Source organism: Triturus cristatus, chromosome 12 (assembly GCF_964204655.1).
Source record: "Triturus cristatus chromosome 12, aTriCri1.1, whole genome shotgun sequence".
Taxonomy (NCBI): Eukaryota; Metazoa; Chordata; class Amphibia; order Caudata; family Salamandridae; genus Triturus; species Triturus cristatus.
In genome coordinates this window covers 47,888,378-47,915,392 of record NC_140595.1, presented here as the reverse complement: position 1 = coordinate 47,915,392, position 27,015 = coordinate 47,888,378, and the positions used below count along the sequence as shown (strand labels likewise).

General features: G+C 43.1%; 1 protein-coding gene across 2 annotated transcripts; it reads left to right on the top strand.

Annotated features, from left to right (window-relative positions):
- Positions 1–6,133: 6,133 nt before the first annotated feature.
- Positions 6,134–23,193, top strand: MPND (MPN domain containing). Of its 2 annotated transcripts, none has more exons than XM_085638764.1 (13): positions 6,134–6,175; positions 7,302–7,572; positions 9,836–10,066; positions 11,588–11,735; positions 12,127–12,211; positions 14,402–14,498; positions 15,107–15,179; positions 15,493–15,569; positions 16,782–16,950; positions 17,682–17,752; positions 18,389–18,478; positions 18,980–19,072; positions 22,441–23,193. In XM_085638764.1, exons 2-13 carry the CDS (start codon positions 7,360–7,362, stop codon positions 22,525–22,527), a joined length of 1,434 nt encoding a protein of 477 aa, XP_085494890.1. In that variant the 5' UTR covers positions 6,134–6,175; positions 7,302–7,359; the 3' UTR covers positions 22,528–23,193. The 2 variants fall into 2 exon arrangements, with proteins under 2 accessions (XP_085494890.1, XP_085494889.1); XM_085638763.1 differs by having other exon boundaries at positions 6,169–6,367.
- Positions 23,194–27,015: the final 3,822 nt, after the last annotated feature.

Genomic DNA, 27,015 nt, shown 5'->3' with positions numbered 1-27,015 from the left:
TCATGGGAAGCTGTATTCAAATTTATTTTTTTTAACCCAAAAACAGTTAAGTCTGATGTGTTCCTAGAAAGAAAGCAAGAAGAAGCAGTAGTGGAGGAAGGTATTGAAGAAAATGAGGACATACTGACATTTACACAAGCTAAAGATCAACCAACGATGAAGGAAAAGGACCGACAAGGGGACCAGAACCAACGGGTGTTAGCCCATGCTAGTTCAGGAAAAAAGGAGTTAATATTTCAACCAAAAGCAGCAAAGTCAGCTGAGCTCCGAGAAAGAATGCAAAAAGCCCCTGTAGCAGGGAAAGGCACTGAAGATGAGGAGGTGAAAAGGACGATTACACGAGCAAAGGAAAAATTAACATGGAAGGAAAAGGGCCGACAAGTGGGCCAGACCCAACGGCAGTGAGCTGACTCCCGTTTGGGAAAAAGGAGCCAGATACATCAGGAATCTTCCAAGATAGTTACCCTCTTGGTCAAAAGATATTGGCAGACTCAGTGCAATGTAATACAACAATGATCAGTGAAACACACAACTTGTCTTTAAAAGAATGTAAAATACAAACTTCTAAAGAACAGCTACACTCCAATGAGGACAGAAAAGAAAAAAGGCAAAAACGGAATTCCGCACAAGACACTCTAGGACCAGAGCAGGGTAAAAATACTCAGCAGGTAATAATTTGTACCCTACAGCAAGGCCAAAGGTCGACTTGCTCTGGCCCGCCTGGCAATCTCTGTAAAGTGACAATCTTTCCTAAATATAAACCTAGGGGGCCTTTTGACAGAATAAATAGAGGGACTATGATACATATGGCCAAATAAAATACAGAAACTAAACCATATTAAGTCTTCAGATATTCACTCAGTCAGATTTGTAAATATTCCAAACTTGGGAGGAGATGAACCGACTGATTACGTGGGCTACCTCTGCCATAGCCGACAAAGAATGTGCAGAAAAGGAAAAATGGGGTATAGAAATGACGAGGGAAAAGGAGGAAGCCTATCCACAGTTTCTTCACCCTGACACTTGTGGAACTCGTCTCAAGGTGAAAGGAGAGGAGGGTGGAATGGAACTCCAAGGAGAGTTAAAAAGACGCCAAAAGTCTACAAAAAGCCCACTAACTTGCAAGAATAAGTGCCAATTGGTGACAACTTCGATTTTAAAGGGGGCAAGGAGCCAGTCAATGTCATCATCTAGTGTCATCATAGCCCCCCAGAAAGTAAACTGCGACAAGGAGGTCATAGTGAGCCAAGGCCTACACCAAAAAACTGACTGGTCTTGGCTCCCGGGTGCTCTGTATTCCAGTACAAAGACTCAAGTACCTGACAGAAAAAAGGTCAACTTCCTGACTACAAAGTGAATAAGGTAGACATCTGCTCATGGAATAAAGAGGGATTGTCTGTAAAGATAGATTAGGAGTTCCTAACCTTCATCAGAAGATATCACATAGTCCTCTTCCAAGAGACATGAGCTCAAGAGGAAATTGATCTTCCAGCATACTTATGTTATAGCAAACCAGCAATTAAAACAAAATTGATGGGGTGTGCTGCAGGAGGATTGGCATTGTATGTAACAGTGGACCATAATATTAAAATTGAAGAGGTCGGAATTGATCATACGAACATACAAGCGATTATGGTATGGTCCCTTTTCCCAGTGAACGTGACCCCCCTACTGATAATAAACACTTACATTCACCCCATCAGAAGTAGAAACAAAAGAAACTATGGAAATTATATTGAATTTCATATTAACACATGTGCAATTAATCCAGTTCCTTTGATTTTCCGGTCAGGAGACTTCAATATGAACCTTTTTCAGGTGATGTCTAGGAATCAAATATTGGTTGTTATCAATCAAATGTGGCATATTCCGGTGTCTGAAGCCCCTAAACATCAAACTGATAGAATGGGGAAGGATGCAGTGTGTAACCTGGAGCACCACGGCTTACGAGTACTGATGGGCCGGAAGTCTACGGATATTCCGGCACAACCGACTCACCACTCGGCAAAATCCCAAGCAGTCCTAGACTACTCTCTGGTATCATTGCCATTATACCATATGGTTATAAGCTATAAATTGGGTAACAGGCTGGAAGTGACCATCAACCACAATTGATCAGTTTTAACCTAAATCTCTCTTTACACCATCATTTACCCTTAGAGATAGGTCAGCTTACAGGACAAAATTATAAAACGTTACAATGGTCGGTAGCCTGCATAGAAAAAACTGAACACCAAGCAAGAGAATTATGGGAAGATTTATATGATATAGACCAAACTCTATTGAGCCAGTGGGATCAATTTGCAAAGTGCCTAGTGGAAAAAACTTAGTTTAGCGCAGAGATAGAGTATCAGCTGCCACTTCATTACCTAAAAAGACTTCAGTGCAATTCAAAATAGCCAAAAGGACATTGAATCACGCCCTGACGGTCTTAAGAAATAACCCGACTACTAGTGTCCGGTGTGAGCCATTACCAAAATTAAGGTCACTCTATAAAAAAGCAGTGTGGGCCCGATCAAAATCCGAGCTAGATCAGTACTGGTGTAAAATCCATTTTGACACCAAACGTAAAGATGCAAGAGAGTTTTGGAGACTGGTAAATCAATCCACTGGTAGAAAATGTCAACAAGTAACATCAAACATATCTGAAGAAGCCTGGTAAAAGCATCTGGGCTCCATGTCAGGGGTTACAAATACAGTAATTAGACTTTCTGAAGAAGGAACAGGTAAGGATACAAGGGAAATCTTGCAGACAGAGCTTCATCTTAAAAATGTGGAGAAAATTATTAGCAACAGCCGCAGGGATGGTGCTCCGGGGCCAAATGACCTCCCCCAAGCTCTTTAAAAGGAAAATGCGCAATATTGGGCAAAGAAACTAACAATACTATTTAATCAGATCCTGGTGAGCGAAGAAATTCCTGACAACTGGAGGGGCTCAATTCTGGCCCTGATCTATAAAGCTGGACTAACCACGGACCCCGCCAATTATAGGCTAATAGCCTTAATGGAGTGTGAGGCAAGGTATTACGCCTAATGCCTGTTGGCAGACCTAACGTCTTGGGTGGATTTCAAAAACCTGCTGCCAAGAAATCACACTGGGTTTATCAAAGGCATGGGTTATTTATTAATATTCAAATGCTAGCACATACAATTGAATTGGCAAAGCGTCGCTTTCTTCATTTGTGTTTTATATATTTTCGCTCTGCTTTTGACACTGTGCAAAGGAATATTCTTTGGAATAAGCTAACAAAACTGGGAATTTCGGCTAAACTTCTGTGAGAGAGTTAATTGTTGTACACGAATACTTGGACAAGTGTAAGGTTGGGCCAGGGCACAACCGTTTAAAAACAAAATATTAACAAATGGTTTGAAATAAGGTAGTGTCTTGGTCCCAATCTTGCTCAATCTAGATCTAGCTGAAATCTCTTTGGGTTTGAATATCATTAATTCACACTCTTAGCTGGTGGCTGGCTTCAAGGTCTCCCACTTACTGTATGCTGACGACATTGTTCAGCTGAGCTATACAAAGGTGGGGTTGCAGCGGTTAATTACGGAAACTGCTGTTTATGCCTCGTCCCATGGGTTAAAGGTCAAATTAAAAAAAGACAAAAACCATGTTGGTGTCAAGGGGTATAGAAGCTCACCCAATACTGAGTATAGAAGGGACAGTGCTGGAATTGGTTTTAGAGTAAAAAATACTTGGGTGTTATACTAGACGTGAGGGGCTCATTTAAGAACCAGTGTGCGGCACTACAGAGAAGGAATAATTTGTTAACTGCAGCATTTGCTTCCCTCCGGAGCAACTTAAAAGGGCTGTCCCTTAAGCCACTATTACAAGTAATGTCAGTCAAACATGTTCCATCTTTGACGTACGGTGTGGAGATCTTGAGAGGGAAGGCTGATAACATAATAGATAAGCTCGTGACAGGTACCTACCGTCGCCTGTTTAATCTCCCTCAACAGGCATCACCATCACAAATTCGATTAGAGTTTGGGCTTAAAAGACAGAATCGAAATAGCCTAGGGGTATATTTGAAATTCTGCCATAATCTTAGAAGCGATAACAACTCTACACTTATGACTTTTGCCGGGGGGGCTATAAGTGATTGCAAACACACAGAGGCACATGAATACTTTAATTTGGCTTTATCTACATTCAAGGCAGAACAATTATGGGCCTTACCCCTCTCTCAGGCGGCATTTAACAGAGTCATCAATGGGTGCAATAAGAAAATGTCTTCACATTTGGATAGAGGCGTTGGCGAAAAAATCCCATGGGTGGATAGTAATTGCATCATGAGGCAAGCTATACCCACAGAATTATCTAGGGGACCTGAATGGTCTAACTGCTAAACTGAAGTTCTTGAGACTCCAGCTCGGCAGTTTGCAATTTCGCAGTGACACACCAACTTGGAAAAAGCTGAGTAGCGAAAGGACATGTCGCCTCTGCAATTATAAGAGAAGATATGCTTACAGGGAGAGGAAATGGCTAATAGTGCCCAGTAAGAGCGCTTATTGTTTCTTATTCCATTGATTCATGAGGGGGGGGGGGGGGGGGGAGTATCTAGGATCCTCAGCATGCCACATATTAGGGATGGTTAGTCTTATTCATAATGTGCAGCAAGTTAGCAATGAATAGATTAAATGGGGTATTATAGAAAAGAAGAAACAGTTGGTAGACGATGTTATCAAAATTTATTTTACACCTTTTTTTTTTACGTTTTAACTAGATGAATTGAGCGTTTTTACTGTGGGATGAATTTTATCTCACGTTGGTTGTTTTTTAAAAAAAAATGGTTTAATAATGGATAAGTATGAAATTTGTATAAATGTGTCTTATTGTAAGTTTTATTAACTGAACAATAAACATTTTCACTTCACTTGTAGGTTATTTTTTATTTATTCCCCCTCTTGAATGCCTATTAAAGGAAACATTCATTTTTTAAATCAGTTACGTCCAATGAGTGGAATTCAAACTAGAGCATTACAGCCAAGTCACTGCAAAGAAAGAGGCAGTCAAGATGGTGTCATCACTATTCAAACTCATGTAGTTGTTATAATTTGCGGTTTCAGTAGTTTATCTACCGTAGAGTCATAGGAGTTGTAGTTTTTCAAAAATGTTACTTTGCTTCTGTCAAGTTTGAGTAAAGAAAGAGAAGCCTAATCTTCACCCGTTTTCTTAGCAGAATTGAAAACTCTTTGAGGCCTAAGCTATAAAGTATGTTTATTCTGGTTAAGAAGGAATTTAGTGTTTCGCGATGCACTGTTCACAGACGTTATCGAAAGTACTATTTCTAGTTCTTTCACCTCCAATTAACCGATCTCGACAAGGCCGGACTCACAATTGTATTCCACCAGGCATTTCCCCAGTGGACTGGAGCCCTAGAATGCCAGTTTTGAAAGCCCGGAGGCCCGCATGGTGCCTTGTCCTAGATCGGACAGTTTATTTGCACCAGGCAGGTGAGGCTCCCAGAAAGGAGGATAAAGTGAGGGGTGGAGAGAGGAGGACACTGCAACTCCAACACCCAGAATTAATTACATAGACATAATAAACCGCAGCAGGGGAAACGGTGGCCGTGACAAGGATTGGGTGCGGCCTTTACCCTTGAAACTCACCGTCCACGAGGAGGGAGGCGCACCCAGCACTCACGGTCGCCGAGGAGGCCGCAGACACACTCAACGGCCTCTCACGACGTCACGCTCAACGTGCTCGAGAAGGAGCAACAATGACATCCCGTCATCGAACGGGCAAACCGTCACGCTCCTACGAAGACGTCACGGTCACTATTCTCGCGGACTGACTAACAGTTAACACACACACAGCGTTCCATCAAGAAGTGACGTTCACGGTCCTCGCGGACGGAATAATACGTCACACTCTCAGCTTCCTAACGGGACGTCACGTTCGCTGTCCTCGCGGACGGAAACACTCTTCGTCATCGAAACGGAGCAGGTCCGTGGTTGTTTGTGAAAGCAGGGGAGATAACCCTGCCTGTGTCCATAAGTGACAGTGTAAAAGACGGCAGCATGCGAGCGGCAGAGCCACGGTACATGATGACGGTTATTCTTTCCTCTTTAGCACCTCTGCACACAGCGCCGGCGCAGTACGCGCTATTCTGTGACTGGCTCTTTTGCATCTTTCCCATTACGTCACGGTGAACGAAGGCTAGTGGAGGTAAGGCGCTCGTGACGTAGGGTACAGGCAGGGTGGCTATCGTCGGCGTATGTCCGTATGTCAACAATGGTCTCGCTCGCATGAATCTACCAACTGCTTTCGGCCCAGAAGCCGGCCCGGTGAGAGAGACCTGCGGGGTCATCCTCCGAGGACCTAGGCAGTCCGTCTAAGGACGGCAGGTTGGTGTTAGAGGTGAGGTACGTGCCATACTTACCTAAAATTAATAGCGGAAAGCTGCGGCCTCACTTCTCTCCACTACAAAAGCATACATGCCAACATTTTAGAACAGGGACGTTGGCGATTTAAAGTAAAGAATCGGGAGAATGAAAATTCCCCATTGACCTCTATTGTAGAAAATGCAATTTCAGGCGGGAGACAGGTGAAATAAAGACATTTTTAGCTTGAAAAATTGGTAATCTCCCGCCTGAATGGGGTCTATTGGCATGTATGCAAAAGTAGTGGTGTCCGCGAGCTGGCCTGTGGCTGCATTGAAGATAAACCTCAGATGTTTACCCACTTATGTACCTACTCTGTGCCAGTGAACTACAGAATCACAACATGTTACATCTGTCTGGTGGGATAGGTCATGTGTTCAGGTACCGGTGTTATTCTCACGCGGAATGCGTGGGAAGACAAGCATCTGCAATTACTGCTCTACTAAATACTACATACAATCAAAGGATCAACCACCCACGTTGCAGCTCCCCATCTGGAGTGTGCCAGATGGTCTTGTTCACCCTAAACCTATGACAACTGAAGGTTTGTTGTTCTTGTGTTAGTCATGACAAGCCCTTTTAATCCAGGTTGAATAGAAGGTAATCAGAAATTTCCGTAAGGGACCTTTTAAGCACAATGACAGTATGAGGCAGGAATCACATGGATAGGTGTGAAATGGGAGACTTAGACAAAAATTTAAAATCATAATCCGGCCTCTCTTTTGACTAACACAGGTTTTTGGGTGCAACACAGTACAACATTTAAATGGTTTAGTAGCTAAAGTAGAAATGGAGTAGTTGTTAGCACTTGCAGGTGAAGATAGTTCGGAATAGTTGGAACATTTATGTTAGCTTTACCTGCTATGCTCATTATCTTTCTCTCCTGTTGTGTTTTTTTCTTTCTTGTGCAGGAGTCCCTCTAGGACGAATCCCCTTCAACAGCAATCTGGTGATTTTGATTCCTTAGCAATGGACTCGCAGTCCCCAGGGGCAGAGGAAGGCCCAGAGGAAGAGGAGGAAGAACTGGAGACTAGCATGGAGGACCATGAGAGTGAGATCCCCGTAAAAGTGGTGCCAAGTGGGCGAGGCTGTATCCTGACTCGGCGGGGGATCACATTGCGGGTGCTACTCAAGGATGCCTTGATTGAGCCGGGCGATGGTGTACTGTCCATCCACTACCTGGTGAGGCTGTGGGGGTGCTGGTTATGAACAGTGCGTGGACACACGTGGCGCTTCATGAAATCGTGCAAAGTTTAGCAGAAGAAAACTACACTGGTGACATCTCATCTGCCAAGCTAGGCTGTGAATTTTGTAAACCATAATGGTTCAGAAGCTTGGACAAAAATTTGAGAGCCTTTCATTCAATTAAGAGAAGATATTATCGATAGTTATGTAGGTTTGTAGCTTTAAAATACGTATACAGTTGGTTAAATGTAATATATTTGGCATGGATTTCTTATGAGAGAGGACTGAATGACCACTTTACCCAAACACGTATTGTGAAAGCCTATAGAGCTTGCCTTTGGGACCTATTGGATTTGCCAATGATTTTTAGCTATGCTGTACAGCAGCCCAGATGGTGTACAGAATGGATAAAAAACATAGTAAGTAAAGGTTCTGTGACGGAGCAGTTGTGTCAATTTGTAGGCACAGGCACCACTGATGCATGCGCCTTCAAAATGCCATGCATGTTTTTTTATTTGCCAATGTAGATCGGTAAATATTTTTTTTTTAAAAGGGTAGTGCGAATGTGTCATTTTTCTTTATTTTGGAAGTGTTGGTGGGGTACAGCAACACAGAGGAACAGATGGGAGGAAGCAACACGGAGGGCACAGATGGAGTGTAGCAAGCTGAAGGGGAGAGATGTAATAGAAGCAACACAGAGGATGGGGTGTGGAGGATAAGGGACTGGTGTGATAGAAGGACACAGGCAGGGGGAAGCAACACAGAGAGTAGAGATGAGAAGTAACAGATGAGAGAGAAGGTGAGGTGGAGAAACACAGAGGGTGGAGAGGAGTAGCAATGGGCAAGGGAAAAAGGGCGTGGGTGCAGGGAAGCAATGCAGGGGATTGGGTGGGAGGAAGAAGCAACAGGCAAAATAGCATTGTAGAGCAGGTGGGAGAAGAACATGGGTGAGAAAGCAATAGGGGAAGTATACGATGGAAGTTCAATATGTAGGGGAGGCGAGTAAAATGACACTGGTGACAAAGAGCTGCCTAGAGTGCAGTGTGAGATAAGTACATAAGAGTGATAGCTGGAAAGCACATGCACTCCTATAGAGTTCTTAACCCCCCCAAAAAAGTTGTGCTTGAAAATAAAGCAGTAAAAGCTAGCCAATCAGACACATAGTAAAGACAAACACAAGATTGACAAGCTGGGATGCAGATAAGCAGGCAATTCAGAGTGACTGGAGAGGCAACCAATGGTAAGCAATGGGTGGGCTCCAGGCCCCTGTATGTTCTGTTGCTGGCAACAGACAGTCAATGCGCTGTCCAGTATGCTTGACGTAAAAAGTGATCCCCTCCAAGAGAAGCCAGTGAATAGATGTCTGTTGGGACTGACTGGGCAACAATTTATTGCTGCCAATACAACCTTCATGTATGTTACCTGATCCAAGCCCTGACTGTTTAGGCAACATTAGTTTCTATTCTGTCATGTAATTTTCCTTGTTCTAATTAAAGTATGCACCTTTCTCTGCTAGAATGAAGGGTGGTGTTAGCTGAAATACGAGGACAGGCAGAGGGTGTCTCACATGAAAGGGACCACTTAGCTGCTACGATTAGCATAGAGATATAGAGACTATAGTCCCTTCCATCCAAAAGAGCATTTTTCTCGTTTGTGAGCAATTCATGAATGAACTGAGACAGAACTCTTCTTGCACTTGCATGGACCAAAGCTCGAACGTCCATGTAGACTGCTCCCTTCTAGTTGTTAGAGGGTACTTAGGCTGTATTGCAAACCGTCATAGCAAATTTTTCTGTAATACATGGAAACTGTGAGTACCTCACTTAAGTATTCTTTCTATTGTACAAGGACTGCCTATTCAGCTTTGCATATATTCACCTGATAAATAAGCTGTTGTGGATTCACTTTGTAACAACACATAGTTGGGTTTGCTAATGTTCTACGTCTGGGTACTGTCAATATTTGCACATTTTGCAGTGCTTTCTTTATCTTAAGGCTACAGTATATACACAGAGCCATGACAAAAGAATAGAGTAGAATTGAGAAATTAAATGGGTGGAGAAGATTCTAATGTTATGTTGGCGGGAAAGGGTTGGGCCCCTTTCCTTGTGTTTGCTTTTTCCCTGAGCGGTTTGATTGAACTTGTACAAGTTACTTTGGCTTATCATTTAGGTAGACAAAGGGTAAAGAGGAGAAGACTTGCTCAACATCATGCGCTTTTATCTCATGTGTCTTTTCTTCTCCCATCTGAACTTCTTAGGGTAAGAGGTTTGTTGGCGATCTGTTGGCCGATGGCAAGATTCGGTGGCAGGAGACAGGACAGATCTTCAATTCTCCCAGTGCCTGGGCCACACACTGTAAAAAGTTGGTGAACCCGGCCAAGAAGTCTGGGTGTGGCTGGGCCTCCGTGAAGTACAAGGGGCAGAAACTAGACCAATACAAAACTAACTGGCTGAGAAAGCATCAGAGCAACATTCAAAACATGGATGTGGTAAGTATACAGTTTGATAATCTGCTCTCCTACCTCTTCCTCTCTGTCACTTTTCTTTGTTACTCAGAGGGTATCTAAGTATGAGGAGGCCAGGGCCCTGGTATGTTTAAAATGAAATCAAATCTGAGTCATAGAAGGTTTTCAGGGGCTAACGTGAATAATGAAAAGAAAAATTATCATTATTTAGGTAGCAGTGTTACTGCATGAGCTGCAGTCTTTCTTTATTGTGTTACAGCAAACAAATGATGGACAGAATGCTGACAATGCAAAAGAATGATGGATTTAACCCAGATCTCTTGACTGGGGGTGAATGTTTTGATTTGTTCTGCATTCTGTCCATCAATTGTGTGTCCTTTGCTTTCTCTCCCTAAGTGCTCCAGGTATGCCCAGACGTGGGTCCTGGGCTCACTGTGCCACTGAAATCAAGCTATCCTGGCTGATGAGGGGTGAAACCCCGAAACCGGTCCTAGGATGCTTGTTTCCGGTCCAGGGAGGACCTGGCTTGGCAGTTCGGGCTGGACTGTTCCCGGAAGGCACAGGGTCAAGACTGATTTGCATATGGCCAGGTCTAAACTGGGGTGGCATGGTGAGCAAAAGAATGATGGATTTAACCCAGATCTCTTGACTGGGAGTGAATGTTTTGATTTGTTCTGCATTCCGTCCATCAATTGTGTGTCTTTTGTCTTTCTTTAGTAAGCACATCATAAGTTTTACACATCAGGAATTTCCATACTGTAGATATGTTGCTGAAATGGAATAGGTTAATGATTCCAAGCCCCAAGATGAGATGTCAAACCCATGTGCACATTTAAATAATAATCCTTTATAGCATATAGCAACAATTTGGGATCTCGTATTTGAGGTAGGCGGACTAAAATTTGGAGTTTACACACCTTGGAGAAAATGGGTGAGTGGAGTTGGATGGGGGAGCGTAAGGGCTTTAAGACTGGGAGCTGCAATTGTCTATATCCACAAATGCCATCTTGTCAAAGTCTTGTTCTGAGATTTTGCTATGGAGATGCTTCATCCTGAGGCCCCCGCATCTGTCAGCTTCTTGTTTTCTGTTATGGAATATTCGGCACGTGGTTTTATTTATGTGTAGAGATTTGGTCCTGTGTTTTGTATTAGTATGGTAGTATCTGAGGAGCCCACCAGACATTTGTTTCTAGAGAGGAGATGGTCATTTTTTGTGTAGAGTTCCTGCCAATATTGTGCACAGTAAGGTAAGTATTGACTCAGTACTGTGTTTTAGGAGACCTTGGCACTATGCTTTCTACCAGAGGAGAATTTAGGTCAGACCATTGTTTTCTGAGATGGGCTTGATATTTTGTCGGAAGATGCCTTAACACTGTGTTTGTGGGCAGAGGAGAGCTTTGTCCCATATTTTTGTCTCTTAAGTGAGTCTTGTCCTCTTTTTTTGTCTCAGAAATGTCTCTGAGTTTCAGGGTTGAGAAGACCTTGGGTGGGTTGGTGTTCACTATCTTTTAAGTGTCAGCGATAACACAGTTCTTTTTCCCACAGAGCCCCGTTAGCGATGGGGAAGAGGAGGAAGCTGCTGAAGAAGATGACAAAGAAGCAAGAGAGGGCAAAGCGCCCACCTCGGATACCAAGAAGGCTGAAGACATGAGCAAGAAACATCTAAGCAAAATTCTCTTGGATCAGAACACTGGTAACAATAGGCAACTCATCAGCTAATGGAGAGACTAAATATGTAAGACAGGGAGGCAAAATGTATGGTGGATGTGCATTTTTCGATGTGACAAAGTATTAAGAGAGTCTGAGGGCTTGGGCGAAGGAGAGCCAACAGCTATTGTGGAGGAAGGGACATTCCAGGATGGAAAATGGATGAGGTTTTTGGGAGAACGGCCAAGGGGATTGGAGGAGGAAGCAGAGAAGCTGGGATAAGATGATTAAAAGTGAGCAAGAAGGTACAGATGCTATTGAGGGTTGGGTAGGTTTAGATGGTATGACACTGAAGGATGTGTAGGAGAGCAGGTCACACTTTGCAAGTGTTAAAGAGGAATTGACGAGCTTTGAGACAAAACTCTTTATTCTTGTAGATAACTGTCAGAACGGGAAGCGTCTGGAAAGCAAGAGCCGCACACCTGTGCGCTATGCCACCCTGGGAGCCAGAGATCCTTCCAGGTAACATACAGTGCACTGTCCTCTTTCAGCCTTTGCTGTCACATTGATTCTTTTGTTTCTTTACTTGGGTATCTTTCTTGCTGAACACTAGGCACATGCCTGTCTGCATCTTTCATTCAGGTAAGAGAGGGAGAACAGTGGCATAGGCTTGTCGTCAGCGAGGGTAGAACCAAATGAGGCATAGGTTCAATATTGTATTTCATGAGTACATAGTCATGCAGTGTGGCACTCTGTACCAGCCATATATTCCATCCTTAATGTAAATTTTGATGTTCCTGCTAGCCAGACAGCTATGAGATCTGTCCCTCTCCTTCTCAGGCCCATATATATAGAGGTATGGAAATGCTACGTGGTCAGGGCGTGATCCACTAGGAGATAAGCTGAGTGATGAAATGCCTCTAGTAGAAGATGCTAATTTCCTCTTGGATCGTACCCTATATCAATAATTGTTTCATTCCTTAAGAATTCATGGCCAGTCAACTGGAGCAGTGGCCAGTTTCTGAGTTACCAGAAACAAGCCAGCGTTGAGAGATGCCAATGCATTGTACACAGGGTCTGCAAGACTGAGAGAAGAGGCTCATGTTGGGCATGCCTGCAGACTTGACACTTGATCAGACCTAAACAGCTTTCTCTTGTCTGCTCTCTAATCAGTCCTCGATAGCCGCGGTGGAGAAGAGTAGGACACAAGGGCAGGAGTAATCTTGGCACTCACACGCACCTTTCCAGTATCAACATTCTGGCTTCGGATACACCCCACGGTCGTACTTTATTGCTACAATATCACCCATTTTGAGGAACTCAGGAGTTAATACTGCACCCAGGAGGTACAGAAGCCAGCAGTATTGGTATTTATCGGGTGTAGTATATGATTTCCCAAAAAGCACAGTCCATGGTTTGCTCGTCTTTGCTCTGTGTGTACAGTTTGGATGCAAAGCCTAAAAGAGATAGTCTATTTCAGTCCTGCCAGGAGGTGGTACTTGGTTTGTAATGGAGGAGATTCTGTGGCGTACAAGTTAACTCTGGCTGAGTGACTTTGTAGTTCACATACTGTTGTTTGTGTGGCTCAGGAGCACATTTTCAAAGGGTTAGATTTTTGCAATGTACAGCTTGTCCCAATACTTGTTTTAGGGGCAGCTCAGGGTGTCGCTGTGGCTTTGCTATTGTATCGAATAGACTCACACCCACTTTTACTTTACACATGCAGCCTCTTTATGTTTTGTTAATTTAATGACATTTCAGTGAAATATGTTGCTTCCAGTACAATAGATGGATGTAAGTAGCGAAATGTATCACCCCATCTCTTCTGCTTGTCCGGTGTGCCCTCTATTGGGGTTAGGTGTCCCATGCCGGTACACTTCATGTAAATGACTGCTTTGCCTCCCTGGAACAGTTGCTCCTCTTAAATTTTATATGCAGTACTTGTCCTTGTGGCCCCCAGTTCTAATGTCTGTGGCTGGAAGTGAAGCTTTCATCGGCTTAGGAAAACTGCAGACTGCTTGCTTAAAGATGGCAGTGCTCTGGCCTCCACCACAAAACCATGTCTCTGTCATGTTTGGTATGCTAGCCCTCCACCCTACGGCGAACATATCCCACCCTTCTTACTACTGTATTCTGTTGGGACCACTTCCTCCCAGTGTCTCATTCTGCCTTCAACATCACACAGATGATCACGTACATCCTCACAAACTCTATTGCGCATTCATTCGCATCCCGCACATCCCTGCACCATCACACAGCTATCTTTACACATGCATACACACACAGGATGGAACAGCATTAACGTGATGGTGTCTGTCATATGTGCACACATGCAGCGAGGGTAGCTTGCTCTGGTGTGCGTGAGAGACAAAGCATGCCCAACTTCTGTTTGTGCTGCAACTGGTCTTTATATGCGAGAGAAGTTTGGACTGCTGCTGCTGTTCATGTTTTTCGTGTTTGCTGTGTGTGAGGTTGTGTGACTGCTGTTACTTGTGTTGTACCCATTCTGTGCGTTAGGGAACCTTGCACTGCTTCCAGGCACCCTTCCCGAATCTATTGTTTGCATTTTGGAACCTCACACAGATGTCAGTCAAGCATTTCATGATCCAAAATGATCTTTGAGAACTGGACAGATTCAGACTGTTGTTTGTGTGTATCGTACAGATGTGACACACTGCGTAGAGTTTCATGGCTTGTGCTTGTGCCTTGCAGGGATCCGCACACCCTGGTGGAGATAACTTCCTTTGCAGCAGTGAACAAGTTCCAGCCTTTCAATGTGACAATATCCAGCAATGTGCTGTTGCTGGTGGTACGTATTAATGACTGTATAGTGTCTCCTCCTCCTCACACTGGTGTCAAAACTCACCTTTCACATGCAGACTGAATGACCTAGATGGTCTTTATCTATCTTCAGACTTTGCACTTTTTAGTTGCACTGCTTTTAGATTACTAGGACTGAATCAGCAGAAAAAGTCTGCAGTCAACACTGGGCATTGAAGAGCTGCATTCAGATGACTGATCAGTGTATTTTACCCATTATCCCTTCCTGATTAGGGATTATGAATAAACAGTTTCCCTATCTGTATGGTAAGACGGTGTATTCTGTCTGCTGTCCGCGTCAGCAGATTCATGGGTTGGTATTCTGACAACCTCCACATACATGCAGCTTGTATTCGATAGTTTGTCTATATTTGAAGATCTGCTCCTTTCCCCAGAGATGTATGCTCTGTTACCTTAATCACATCCACATCAGGTGATTTGCGATTCATAAACCGGTGTCTTTAGATTGCACTCAGACCTTGCGTTCGATCTCCTGTACCAGAGATTTATGCTTCATTTCTTTCTGAATACAATAATACTTGCTTCATCTTCCCAAATTCCAGTTTACGTCAACCCTTTTTTCATCTGTCTCTTCAGGACTTTCACAGCCACTTGACGCGTAGTGAGGTAGTCGGTTATCTGGGAGGCAGATGGGACACCAGTAGCCAATGTAAGTACCATAAGATCTGTCTCACTAGTGCTGTGGGTTTTACTAACTGCTGCACAAGTGTGGGTCATGGGATTGCTGTGCTCTGGTTAATGATTGTAACAATGGTAGAGGGAGGCAGTCAGGGGGAGAGTTTAAATATGAATAAAATACATATTATGTGAGTGGACTCAAATGCAATATCTGCATCATGCTGTGGAAGTGGCACTGGTATCTGGGAATACAGTTTCCGTAGTTTTTAGATTCTTATGTAAAGTTGTATGTGAGAGGGGTTTCTTCACACTTCATTAATCCTTTATGCGCTCTCCACCTTCAGTGCTAACAGTGTTGCGTGCCTTTCCATGCCGCACAAGCCTCGGCGACGCAGACTCGGCTGCTGCGGTGGAGGAAGAGGTAAGCTAGTATTGCAGGAGGATCCCACCTGGCAAGTGTCTTGTGAAGCAGCTTGCGTGTGTGTTGCAGGGTTTAGCAGCATTTTATATTTCATCACCCTTATGTTAAAAGAAATAGTAGGAGTGACTGCTCAAACATTACATTTGTGTGATGCAAAGCTCTAAACCAATGGCAGTATGCTTGTAGAAGCATGTGTTCTGTCCCAATATACCAACCAATTTAACAATAGTTTTAGTTTGCATGGCTTACTTTAATGTGGAGAAGCCATGGTAAACACTATTACATGCACGTGGTCTTGGCTGTGGCCACATTTGATACAGAGGGATATACCAGTTCCTGAAAGCAAACCCTTTGTGAGGTAGATAGGACCATGTGTATCTTTAAATTGGATGCATCTGACAAGGCCCCCTTTTAGAAAAGATCCCATGATCTCTGGAGAACAGAAAGTGTCATAATCGATGGTAAGTTTTTCTTGAAGTAGTTAGGTGTGATTGTCTCAGGGTGTGGAGGACCCTCTTTTTCTTTAGAGTAGAGAGGACAATAAAACATTAACTCTGGTCACAAACCATACAGTACAGCAAACATGTGCATCAGAACTTGTGAACACATTTTGAAAACTACTGTTTGCTTCACTGACATGGAATCCTACAGCACAGGTGCCTACAGCATTTGACTGAGTGAAATGAGCCAATTGATGGAGGGTGACTGGCAGCCTAAAAACTCTTAGGACAGATGAGGGTGATTGTAGGGTCAGAAGATATTTGGACGCTGTGTTACGGCCAATTGAGACCTTGTTAGTTCAAATGTAAATCAAAGCATTGACCAAGATAGACCAAAAGTATGTACACTTGTCATATTCCAACAGAACTAGTGGTCCCAGGTCACTACTGTAGCTTTGTGGGAATACTCTGATCTTCTTGCTCTGAAGTTACTTGGCAGGATTTATAAATAGTACACTTCTGCTAGAAGGGGAGTTACAAGACTTTCTAGTGGCTTCAATTGGTTTTGTAATTCCTGTAGCCATAATTTTGATACCATCTGATCATTAGCATGCATTCGGGTAGGCTTGGTGTATTGCACTCCTGGGGTTCAGGTCTATGGTGGGCCCAGACCTGTATCTTGTGAGCAGTTCTATAATAATCTCTAGCCTTGATGGTCTTTCACCCACCTTGCTGCGCTTCTTGTAATCATTCTTCCTATGATTGCCCCTAGATCTGCCAGAATCTCTTCTTGCGTGGCCTCTCTTTGGTTGGCTGGTACCACAGTCACCCCTTCAGCCCTGCAGCGCCCTCTCTTCAGGATATTGATGCTCAAATGGAGTACCAGCTCAAGCTTCAGGGCAGTGACAACTGCTTCCAGCCCTGCCTTGCTCTCATTTGTGGTGAGGGAGCTGTGATTGGTGGAACCAAGGGGTGAAATATATTGACGCAATAATGCATTTGTTAAAAAAAAAACATTTTCAGACCTTTGTCATTGCTTTCGACCGCTGAAGGACCTCCCGAAGGTGAAAACATTCACAACATTGGTTGAGCATATGAAGGCATCTGTATTCTGGTACCAAGGCAGGCATGGATACTGAAGCCTCAATGCCACTTATATTTGTTGCACGTCCTTGCTGGAAATGGGGAGGCAGGCTGTATTTTGGTTGAGTGCATGGGGTCTCTGCTAAGACTCCAGCCAGAATGCCGGTTGCAAGGGTGTATGCTAGATCTATGGACACCTGACCTTGCTGACACACTTCAGACACATTGTGTTCATTCTGGTTGCCTACCAACTTACAGAAACCGCTTTAAATCATTGTTGACCTGGGTTGGATAAGAAACTGCTCTCTAGAGGTGTTGCTAATCCTATACCAGTCTAATTGTACCCCCACTGCTCTGAGACTTAATCTTTTCCGGTCAGTAGAACTGTACTGCTACAAACTGGAGAACAATTTTGAGCTAGAGAAGTTTTCCCTTTTCAGAACCACACAGGTAAAAGTTGTATTCGATAAGGAGCAATGCTGCTCGCTACCCATAAATCAGTTTCCCTCTCACATTTTTGGTCTTTCAGCTCAAATAATGTTTACAGCTTTCTTGTTCTCAACTGAAACAATTTCCCCTCTCCAAATAGGTCCTTATCACCATGGCAACCAAGGCATGGAGTCCAAGATGGCCCCATTTTGGGTCATGCCACCTGCAGAGGTAAGTTCTGTATAATACATGTGCCTGCCCTGACCATGTAGAGTACTCTCCATCAATATCCTAGATATGCAGATGTGAACATGTGTTAAATGTATGGTGGGAGCCCTGAGGTAACCGCCCTCAGCTGGGATAAGATGTTTGCAATGCCCCTGTGACAGGATTACACATCAAACTGGAGTCTGGTATAGGAGTAGGTAGTCTGCTACCCAGTGTAGTGGTGGTCACAGGCTTGTCTGATTCCAGGGTTTTAAATGTAGATTGGATCTGCTCTGATGAGGCGTGAGAAGACACATGGAACAAGAATACTAGCTGTTGATTTTGTGAGTTGCACTCGCAAAAGTTAGTATGACCTTGAGACGGTGACCGTAAGCTAAGCTTTAGCTCAGCTAGCTTTAAATAATCTGTTCTAGTTATTTAGCAGCATCCTGTGGCAATGATATTCCATGATCTAGCTGTGGGCGAGACCCGTCTGTGCAATTAGTCTTTTGTCTGTGTAAAAGGAATGAGGGAAGCCAGGGCCGAGACCATGTGTGTTGGGTTGGTGCTTCTCTACATCTCTAGGACGACTCGAGCTTAGACTCCACACACTGACTGTGTGGAGAAATCCTGACTTGATTGTTCTCTAAACTCTTTCAGCAACGGCCAAATGACTATGGAATCCCCATGGAGGTGGAAGCGACCTATGTGCAAGACACTTTCCTGACCAATGATGTCCTTCATGAGATGGTGAGGCAAGACTTATGCTAATCTCACATAAAATAGTACATACCTCACTTTTGAAATGGCATTTATCTGCCTGCAACTTGTGTGAATTTTTTATGATCAGCATTTGGATATCATATTTCTTTCCATTGGTATGGCCATGTAGTGCTTTCAGCGCAGTGGGAGACTTCTCTACTATTCTAGGGTGTGCTCTGAAGTATCCACAAGGCAACATCTTTGGCACTACAGTAGTCATAAATAAATTAATGGAAAGTTGTAGTTTGTGTTTTCTGCCAGGTGAAGGTGTGCATCCTTTAGAAAATTACATGCATTGTTGGGATTAAAACACTTAGCTGCTCTGCTGTTTTTGATATTTGCTATTTTGGGATTAGTTGAGTCTAGCAATGTGGAACTGATTTGAAAGATATGCAGGTGTTTATGACACCTCTCTGATGGATCTTTAATTGGGAATGCCTCTTGGTCGAATGATATGGACATGTGAATAGTGTTCTTTTGTTGCTGCAGATGCTGTTGGTTGATTTTTACAAAGGAGCCACCGACATGGTGAAGTTTAAAGAAGTTTGGAATGAAGACCAGTCCTACTTGGATAAATTAAAGGTACACTCAGGCCTCTCTTACTGTTGCAGGGATTCTGCATAGGCACAGAACTATGCGTGGGACCATAGAAACTTAGTAGGCAGGCACTGACTCATCCTACCACCTTAGTACCCATGGACCTGGGACTGACTAGCTATAGTGTCTCACTTGCTCTCCTACTCACTCAGAGGAACAAGTGATCAGACACCCCAGAACTCAACACTCCAGACTCTCTCCGGAATTGCGGTGACAGAATACATCCTTTCGCACTCACACTCATACTAGTCCACAATAAGATCTGACACAGACACGAGGAAAGTTTAAAATGTTTATTTTTTAACTGTCTTGCTCTGGTATGTAGTATATGTGCCATAATAAGTCAGAAAATGCCTAACACAAATACGGTAAACATAGTAGGTAGTCCATGTAATTATAGAAGGAGCTGTCATTATATAAGACAGGGTAGCCTAAGCCCCTCCCCTTTTACAGAGGCGCAGTGATTATAGATTAGAAGATCTCTGGTTGTTGGCAGCAGACCCCGTCCCTTAACATGCACAGATGAAGGTTCTACATCTCGGGTGCAGTTGTGATCTTTTCCCTGGAAAGATCCCTCTCCAAGTGTGTCGTTTCCTGTCTGTGCATACCTATATGGCAGAAAGCACGTTTCCCCAAACAACAGCTGCATTTGCGTGTTTTGTCTAGGTGTTAGGGCCTGACCAGAACAGAATAACAAGGGGCATTGTTGTTTGACCTGGTCTATGGTGCTCAACGCAAAAACAACTGCAGGTTCTGTGAGAAAGTACAGTGTGGCACAAAGCAAAGTATGTTTGTATAGCAACGTGCTCATGCTAAGATAGGAAAAACCACAATGGGCCTGCACGGGACATATGACGTTACTTTGTCCTCATCAACTTTCTGCTGACAGCCATGGTATGTCTTGTGTTCACAAATCCAGTGCACCTATTTGCCTCAGTATATCTTCCTGGGTTATTTTTCCTGGGTTTTGATCTTAGAAAATGGAATAAAATTGCTTTCCAACTGCATTTCTGCCCCCCCCCCCTCCGAGCGATCACCTTTATAATGTGCAAGCGTAGACAGGGCTCCATGACCAGATAATTGTTACCCTCTTTGGAGCATAACTATGATATGCCCCCAGATGTAGATTAACGTTACAAGTGTGCTGACACGCATGCTTTGGGAACACAACTTCTTAAATGTATCAACTGTTTATTAGTAATTGCGTCTTAATGTTAAGGGCACTCCGGTCGCGCTGGTGCCCCACATGCTCTAGAAGGAATTCATCCAGCTCAACCTGCCTTACCATTACTGGTTCACTGCCACCCCTTGCAATTATGGTTGTTCCATGCCCCGCCTCAGTCCTTGCACAAGGACATTTGTATGTTTCTCGATTGTCTGTTTGGGCAGCCCCTCTATGTGCAGACTACATCCTGCAACAATGATGTTCGGTCTTGAAGTCTGTTCCATCCCTGGCCTTGTTCAGTTGAGATTTGCACTACAATGAAACAAACTTTTTACACTAGCTATGGACTCCTTTAGTACAGGCTTCTCCTGGACACTAATGTGTCACTGGCCTTGTTTTCTAGACTGTCCCATCTAAGAGTGAGCAGGCATTTGGTCTTGTTTGGTAAAGATCTCCTATAATAGTAAACTGCAATATTTCAGCGGTCCTTGTATTTCCGGGCTTGCTCTTTGGAGATCCCATGTGATGGTGAGCAGTGACCTGTTGGTGTTTCTCGTAGCTTTGTATCTTTTGTCTAGCTGTTACTTGTAATATCGAACTGTAATGGCTAACTCTTCTTTGGACGTTTGGAGTAGAGCTCTCCTGGAATATCTACATGGGATTTATGTTGAACCTGTTATTTAGATATCCCCTGTAATTGTCAATAGTGGCATCTCAGAGTTAATTGTAGCTTTCCGCTTTTCGAGTAGAGATGCCCTTCAATAGTCAGCAGTTAGTTCTCAATGTTGAATATGTCTCAGAATTTGCGGATAGAGATTCCCCCCATAATAGTGGACAGGCATATATGAATGTTAATTCGGTCTATGAACTTGTCAGTATAAATCCCCTCTAACAATGAATTTGAATTTTGACATTTTCTATTCTATTCTTGGCATTACACAGCAGATACTCCTCTTGTGCTGTTGGTCTCTCTGCCCCTTGCATTGTGGCTTTGCTCAGTACTTTATCAGCTCGTGTACTGATTGGGATGCAGGGGAATCAGTCTGTCTACCAAAGGGTTTTCTTGGCCTTGTTCGATAGATACCACCACGGATGTAGAGTTTAATTTCTGCAATGGTATCTCTGACCAAGATACAGAGAGTTCATCTCCAAGACTGGGAGGAGAGCAGCTATTGACACATGTATTGTATTCAGTAGACATGGGGAATGTATTTCCAAGACAGAGAGGAGAACAGGCACTGACCCTTGCATTGTTTTCAGTATTCGTTCAAGTGGGAGACGCACAGATTCAATTGAGAGTAGGTTCAGTTTGTCGCTGGGGCTCGCTCCATGTTCAGCCTCTTAGATGGCACTCCTGTCAAGGGGTCAGTCTTTTTGCGCTGGTTGCTCACGCCACAACAAAACCAATTTGTGCTCTTATGCTGCTTGTGTAATATGGAGTGGAGAAAACCAACACAAGAATACCTTAAACTGTGTTCCGCAACATTGCAAAATCACTGCATAACTGCCGGTCTGCTAAATCAAATACAGGAATCATTCAATAACCTCCATTTTACTTGAAATAAATATAGAATATATTTTGTGTGTAATTTATAATCCAAATTAAGTTCTTTACACTTTGTATCTCATACAAAATTTTAAATTCCTGTTCCTCTACTCGTTTCAGGCACCTGTCACTTTATCATGAGGACATTTAAACAGAAAATCTGTCAATTAAAAAACAAAACAATTTCTTATCCAAGAAAGTGCTGTAGATCTTAAAATATTGTACATGTTTCAGTGATAAAACCCTCATTCTCGAACAACTCCTAAAAGAAAATACTGGCCTGGCACTTTTGCTACTTATTTTATTAATGAGATCTCAGTGAACGTACCTCAGAGCTAGACCCATCATTCAACTTGAAAAAAAGAGAAAACATACTTACTCATTACAGAAAAACAAAATAATGAGCAAAATAACAGGAAATCTACTTGTGTCACGTTTGCCCTGGTGCAAATAGTTTTCTCTTTTTACGCAGGCAGCAGAATAGCACAAGTGGTGTGCCCTGCTCTTTATGCGCCAGCGTAAACTTTCTGAAGTAGGGCCCCTTATGTTCAGACATCAACACTCTTGCTCCAACCATGCATCAGATCTTCTTTAAATGAGCCTGAACGAGGGCATCTTATGGTCTTTCTCCTTCCATTTTAGGTATCTTTGGCCAGTAGAACTCCCAAAGACCAAGGCTTCAGCGTGGTCCTGGAGCAGGTCTACAGTCTCCTCAACCATCTCAACTGAGCCAGAGCCGAAAAAAGCACCACAGAAAAAAACCTCCAACTCGCCTCCCAACGTCACACCCAGACTGCACTGCAATAATATCTGGGGCATTTGTTTGGGGACAACCCAAAAACAAGCGACGCAGAAAAACTTTTGGGCAGCAGAAGCAATTCCATGATAACTCTCTCTGGACAACAGATGCCCTTCACCATTCCAAAGTTGTAAAACCACTATCATTTTTAATGATTGTATCCGACCTCAGAGACTTAAAGATTAAAAAAGAAAACGATCCAAGCAGTTCTTAGGCCTGTTTTTCATTTGAAACCATGGATGGGAGATTTATTTAGGAAAATAAACTGAGAACAGGATTTTCTATTCCGCTTCGTAAATGGTCATGGGATTTACAGCTGTGTCCCTGCCTCTGCCATTCCATTTCTTCAACAGAGAAAAAAGTTGTACATAATTCGCAGAGGAGTTTCCACATGAAAAGCAGGAAGACAGGAAAAATAAGAACAAAAGAAACTGTTTGCAACTGCAGATGAAATGTGTGTTGTGCTCATCATGAACATTAGAAATCTCCAACGAGGTGGATTTCACTTCGCATTCAGGGCTCCAATACATTTTCCCTTCGTATAATGTGTAGGTATTCTAAGTTTTGATAATAAAATAATTTAACTTTGTGGGAAATGTCTTTGTATTTGTCTCATCATTTTCTTTGGGTTCTAAGTTCTGGATTGCAGCACATCTGTCCCAAGAAGATTCTCTGCTTCCATCTACAATAACAAGTAGCATCATCGAATCTGTAGTCTTCAAAGTCTCTCAGATCAGCCATCAAGGCCAGTGATTTACTTGTAATAGTGTCTATGCACTGCTTCTGAAATGTATTTATAACAAAAAAAGCCCTGGAGCACATGGCAAAGCTATCCCGGCGACCTTCTGCAGTGCATTGCTTTTTTATCAAATGCTAGTGTCCTCTCTGTCCCTTTAACCTGCCTAGCTGAATTAAAGGAAAAACTCAATTTAAAATGCTGTACATCCAACTCGATCCTGATGTCCTAGTGCTTGGACAGGTATTGGTCACTTCAAGGAACTATAAAGGATATCATCCATGTGCCCACAACAGCAAAGAACGTGAGTGCCATGGTCTGACAGAGGTCTTTAGAAAACTGACTATTGAAGAAGCACAGACAGTGGCCAGGGAGAACTGGAACACCATCGCTGTTCTATCTAAGCTGGAGGTCTTCAGTGCGCGAAAGGACACTGCGTTTAAGACCCCAATATCAATTCAAGTACGGTCCAGCGTTCTGCTGAAGCCTCATGTCAGTACCCAGATTCATGTGCTCCTAACCAACAGGGTTTTTCCTGTTTTATTTTACACATGTACTTTGACATTTTCAGTGTAACTACTTTAACATTTTCCCAACCGTTTCTCTCTTTCGGTGATGAATAATCTGTTAAATAGTGACTTTTTCCCTGTTGTACAACACATTTAAGACTTTGGGATTCAAAGCGCTGTTGTTTTCACTCTGAGTTTAGGACCTTGTACTTGGTGTAAGGTGAAGCACAGAGAACCGTGTAGGAAAAGACACTTAGTTCATTTCTCAGGAAGGAACTTGGTAGGCTTTCTACTGTTTCTTCACCACACAAGGCAACAAGTCTGTGTCCGCACACTCAATTTGTTCAGTTTCTGTTCTCATTCTCAGATGCACATCCAGTCTTGTGATATCAGTGAATGTAGCGAGCGATCTTCGGGTTCTAGTCCCACACCTTGACACTGTCAGTAGGTCTAAATATTCAATGTAAACCAGACATCTTTGATGTAGAGATGTTTTGATGATGAGGTGGTCTTCACGGTCTTTTTTTCTTTTCCTTGTGCAGACTGAAGCTTGTGCATGACTACTGAAAAGAAACCAGGGGTGCTTTCGAGTTCAATGAGAATGGAAAATCATCTAATTTGTTGAGTAAATGTTAAATCAGTTGGGTAGCACCACTGGTTTTTGCATTTCCCTCAAAACTAGAAGGCTTTCCCTTACCTCCAAATTCTGCCATTAGTTCATAAATTGGCCAAGAGACTTTACAAAATGTCCTTATAATTATCCTTCTGTCTTACTTTTTTATTCAGCCTGGAGGTAAATTTGGAAATTTAGCAGTCTGATTGGAATGCAAATTTCTTGTATGAGTCCTCTTACTTCCCCGCCCCTTCAGTCCTATGGAAGGGATGTCCAGATCAGACAGTACTTTTCCCTTTGCTCCTTACATGCCATTTACATTTGTTTTCAAGGATCTCAACATCTTAGCCATCCTTTCTAACCTAAGAATCAAATTCCTAGGTATTTGCATATTAGATAAGTGCTCCTCTGTCCTCCAAGAGGGAATAGGTGTCCAGAGGTCAAACTTTACAGTCGGACAAAGATTAAAAAGAGATATTTGCTATTAGATGGAAAGAAACGCAAGTGAACATGATTTTCTCTTCTTGACCGTACTATTGTCAAAAGAGTTGGGTGGATCGCTTAACGGATATTGATGGGAGGGGGGGGGAGGGGGGGGGGTGGTGGTGGTGGTGGTGGTGGTGGTGGTGGTGTGTGTGTGTGTGTGTGTGTGTGTGTGTGTGTGTGTGTGTGTGTGTGTGTGTGTGTGTGTGTGTGTGTGTGTGTGTGTGCGCACACACGTATGTATATATACTTGGAGATAACGTGTCCCTTGGTCCTACTTTCAAGCATTGGTCTGAGATATTTTTACAGTCAGACATGTAGCAGGTTTTCTTCAGCAGTGAACCCCCTCTTCTCTTAAATTCTCACTTTTATTTTTGCAAAGTGGGTGCTGCAGGCTGATAATGGTAACACTTTCCTGAGAACATTTGCAAAATCCTAGTGATTCTGATCTCAACAGTGTCAGGTCCTGCTCAGTTTGCCACTCCATGATGGATAATCAATTAATTGCAAAGTTTGGCACATAGGTATGAAAGAATGTAAGCTCTTCACTCAGTTACCAAGGTGTGGGACAATATAGAGCACTGCTGTAGTCGGCCATCTTAATTTTGTTACTCATCCAGCTGCACTGTGGTGTAATTTGAGGCCTTGGGAAAAGGACCAGCAGATGTTTAGTCTAATCATAGATAAAGATAGCAAGATCTATACCAAACCTCCCTTATAGGGACTTGCCTAGCCAATACATGGCCTTTTGTGTATGTTTCCTCACGTTGGATGTGAGAGGAGATTAAGTAGATTAGGGGTTTGCTGCCAAGCTTCTGTCTCAGTCAAAAAGAAGGTTTTAACACTCCCTCACCACCTATGTTTGAGATTCTGACTATATGCATGAGTGGTGCAGTTGCATATAAATCTGCTATTTTCAGCCAGACACCGCTGCAAGTGCTCCATGTCGGGATCATGTGAGTGGGTGTTTCTCCTCAATCAAATAAAAGGACCAAAATGCGGGAAAGCATCCCCCACGTGCTTGATCCTAAAGAATAAGTCAACAGCACTTGTTGCCAGACGAAGCTAGTATTAAATAAAATATAGCACACATTCCACAATTTTATGAAAAACATTGCTCCAAGCTACCTGAGCCCTAACTTAAAACCAGTATAGCCCTATTCTAATTGTAGGCTTTAGATGTAGCCACTCAGTTTCTTGACACCACAAATTTTCATGTGCCTACCATAGGTGGTTCAAAACAAAATCCTCCCATTGACCATTTGAAATACAGCTTTAAGTAATACAGGAAATTCTGCCCGCCTCAAAACTCCTTAAAGCTACTATGTTTAGTATCTTCTAACTTTCTGTCTTAGTAGCCCGCCTGCCCCTCCCCCTATCCTTGCCTAGAGCTAGTACTATAAAATTAGACTTGGGGTGAAATATAAATGCTCCATTTACACCTACCTTTTTTGAATGCACAAAACAAGTTCCTATTTTCCGCCAAGCAGACAATGGGAAATGTATATGACAAATTAATTTATAATTGGTTCAAGCTGCAAAATGATTACAAAGGCACAGAATAAACCCTTATTTTCTGGATTGTGCCACTATCCAGGACAGTAACACAGCTGCAGGCCAAATTCTATAATGGTTCACAGATGTGTGAAGGACTTGTGGCAAGTGGGAAAAGCCAAGAACCGCGAGAAAGGCATTGCGCCAGACAAGTTGTTGCTGGCCGATGTGTGAACCAATCGAAACCTGAACATCTGCTCGGGCGCACCAGATGAAATTCACAGCCCATGGGGTTTATCAGCACATGATGTTTAATTATTGGCATCACACTGTGTTTACATAGGTTTCAATACATTTCTTTACAAGAATGTGTGTGGGTATGACAGTAGACTTTTTAATGTTGGGGATAAAGGATTTAAGACTAGGGAACAGTCAATATCCCAAAGAAAGTGGGACAGCAAACAGTTTTCACAAGAATCTAAAAAGTTTTGCTTTGTGAATGAGGGTGTATTTCTTTAAAGGTTCCTGCACTGTTCCACTAAGTCCTAATTTCAGAGTCCAGTAATAAATAGCCTAGAGTGAA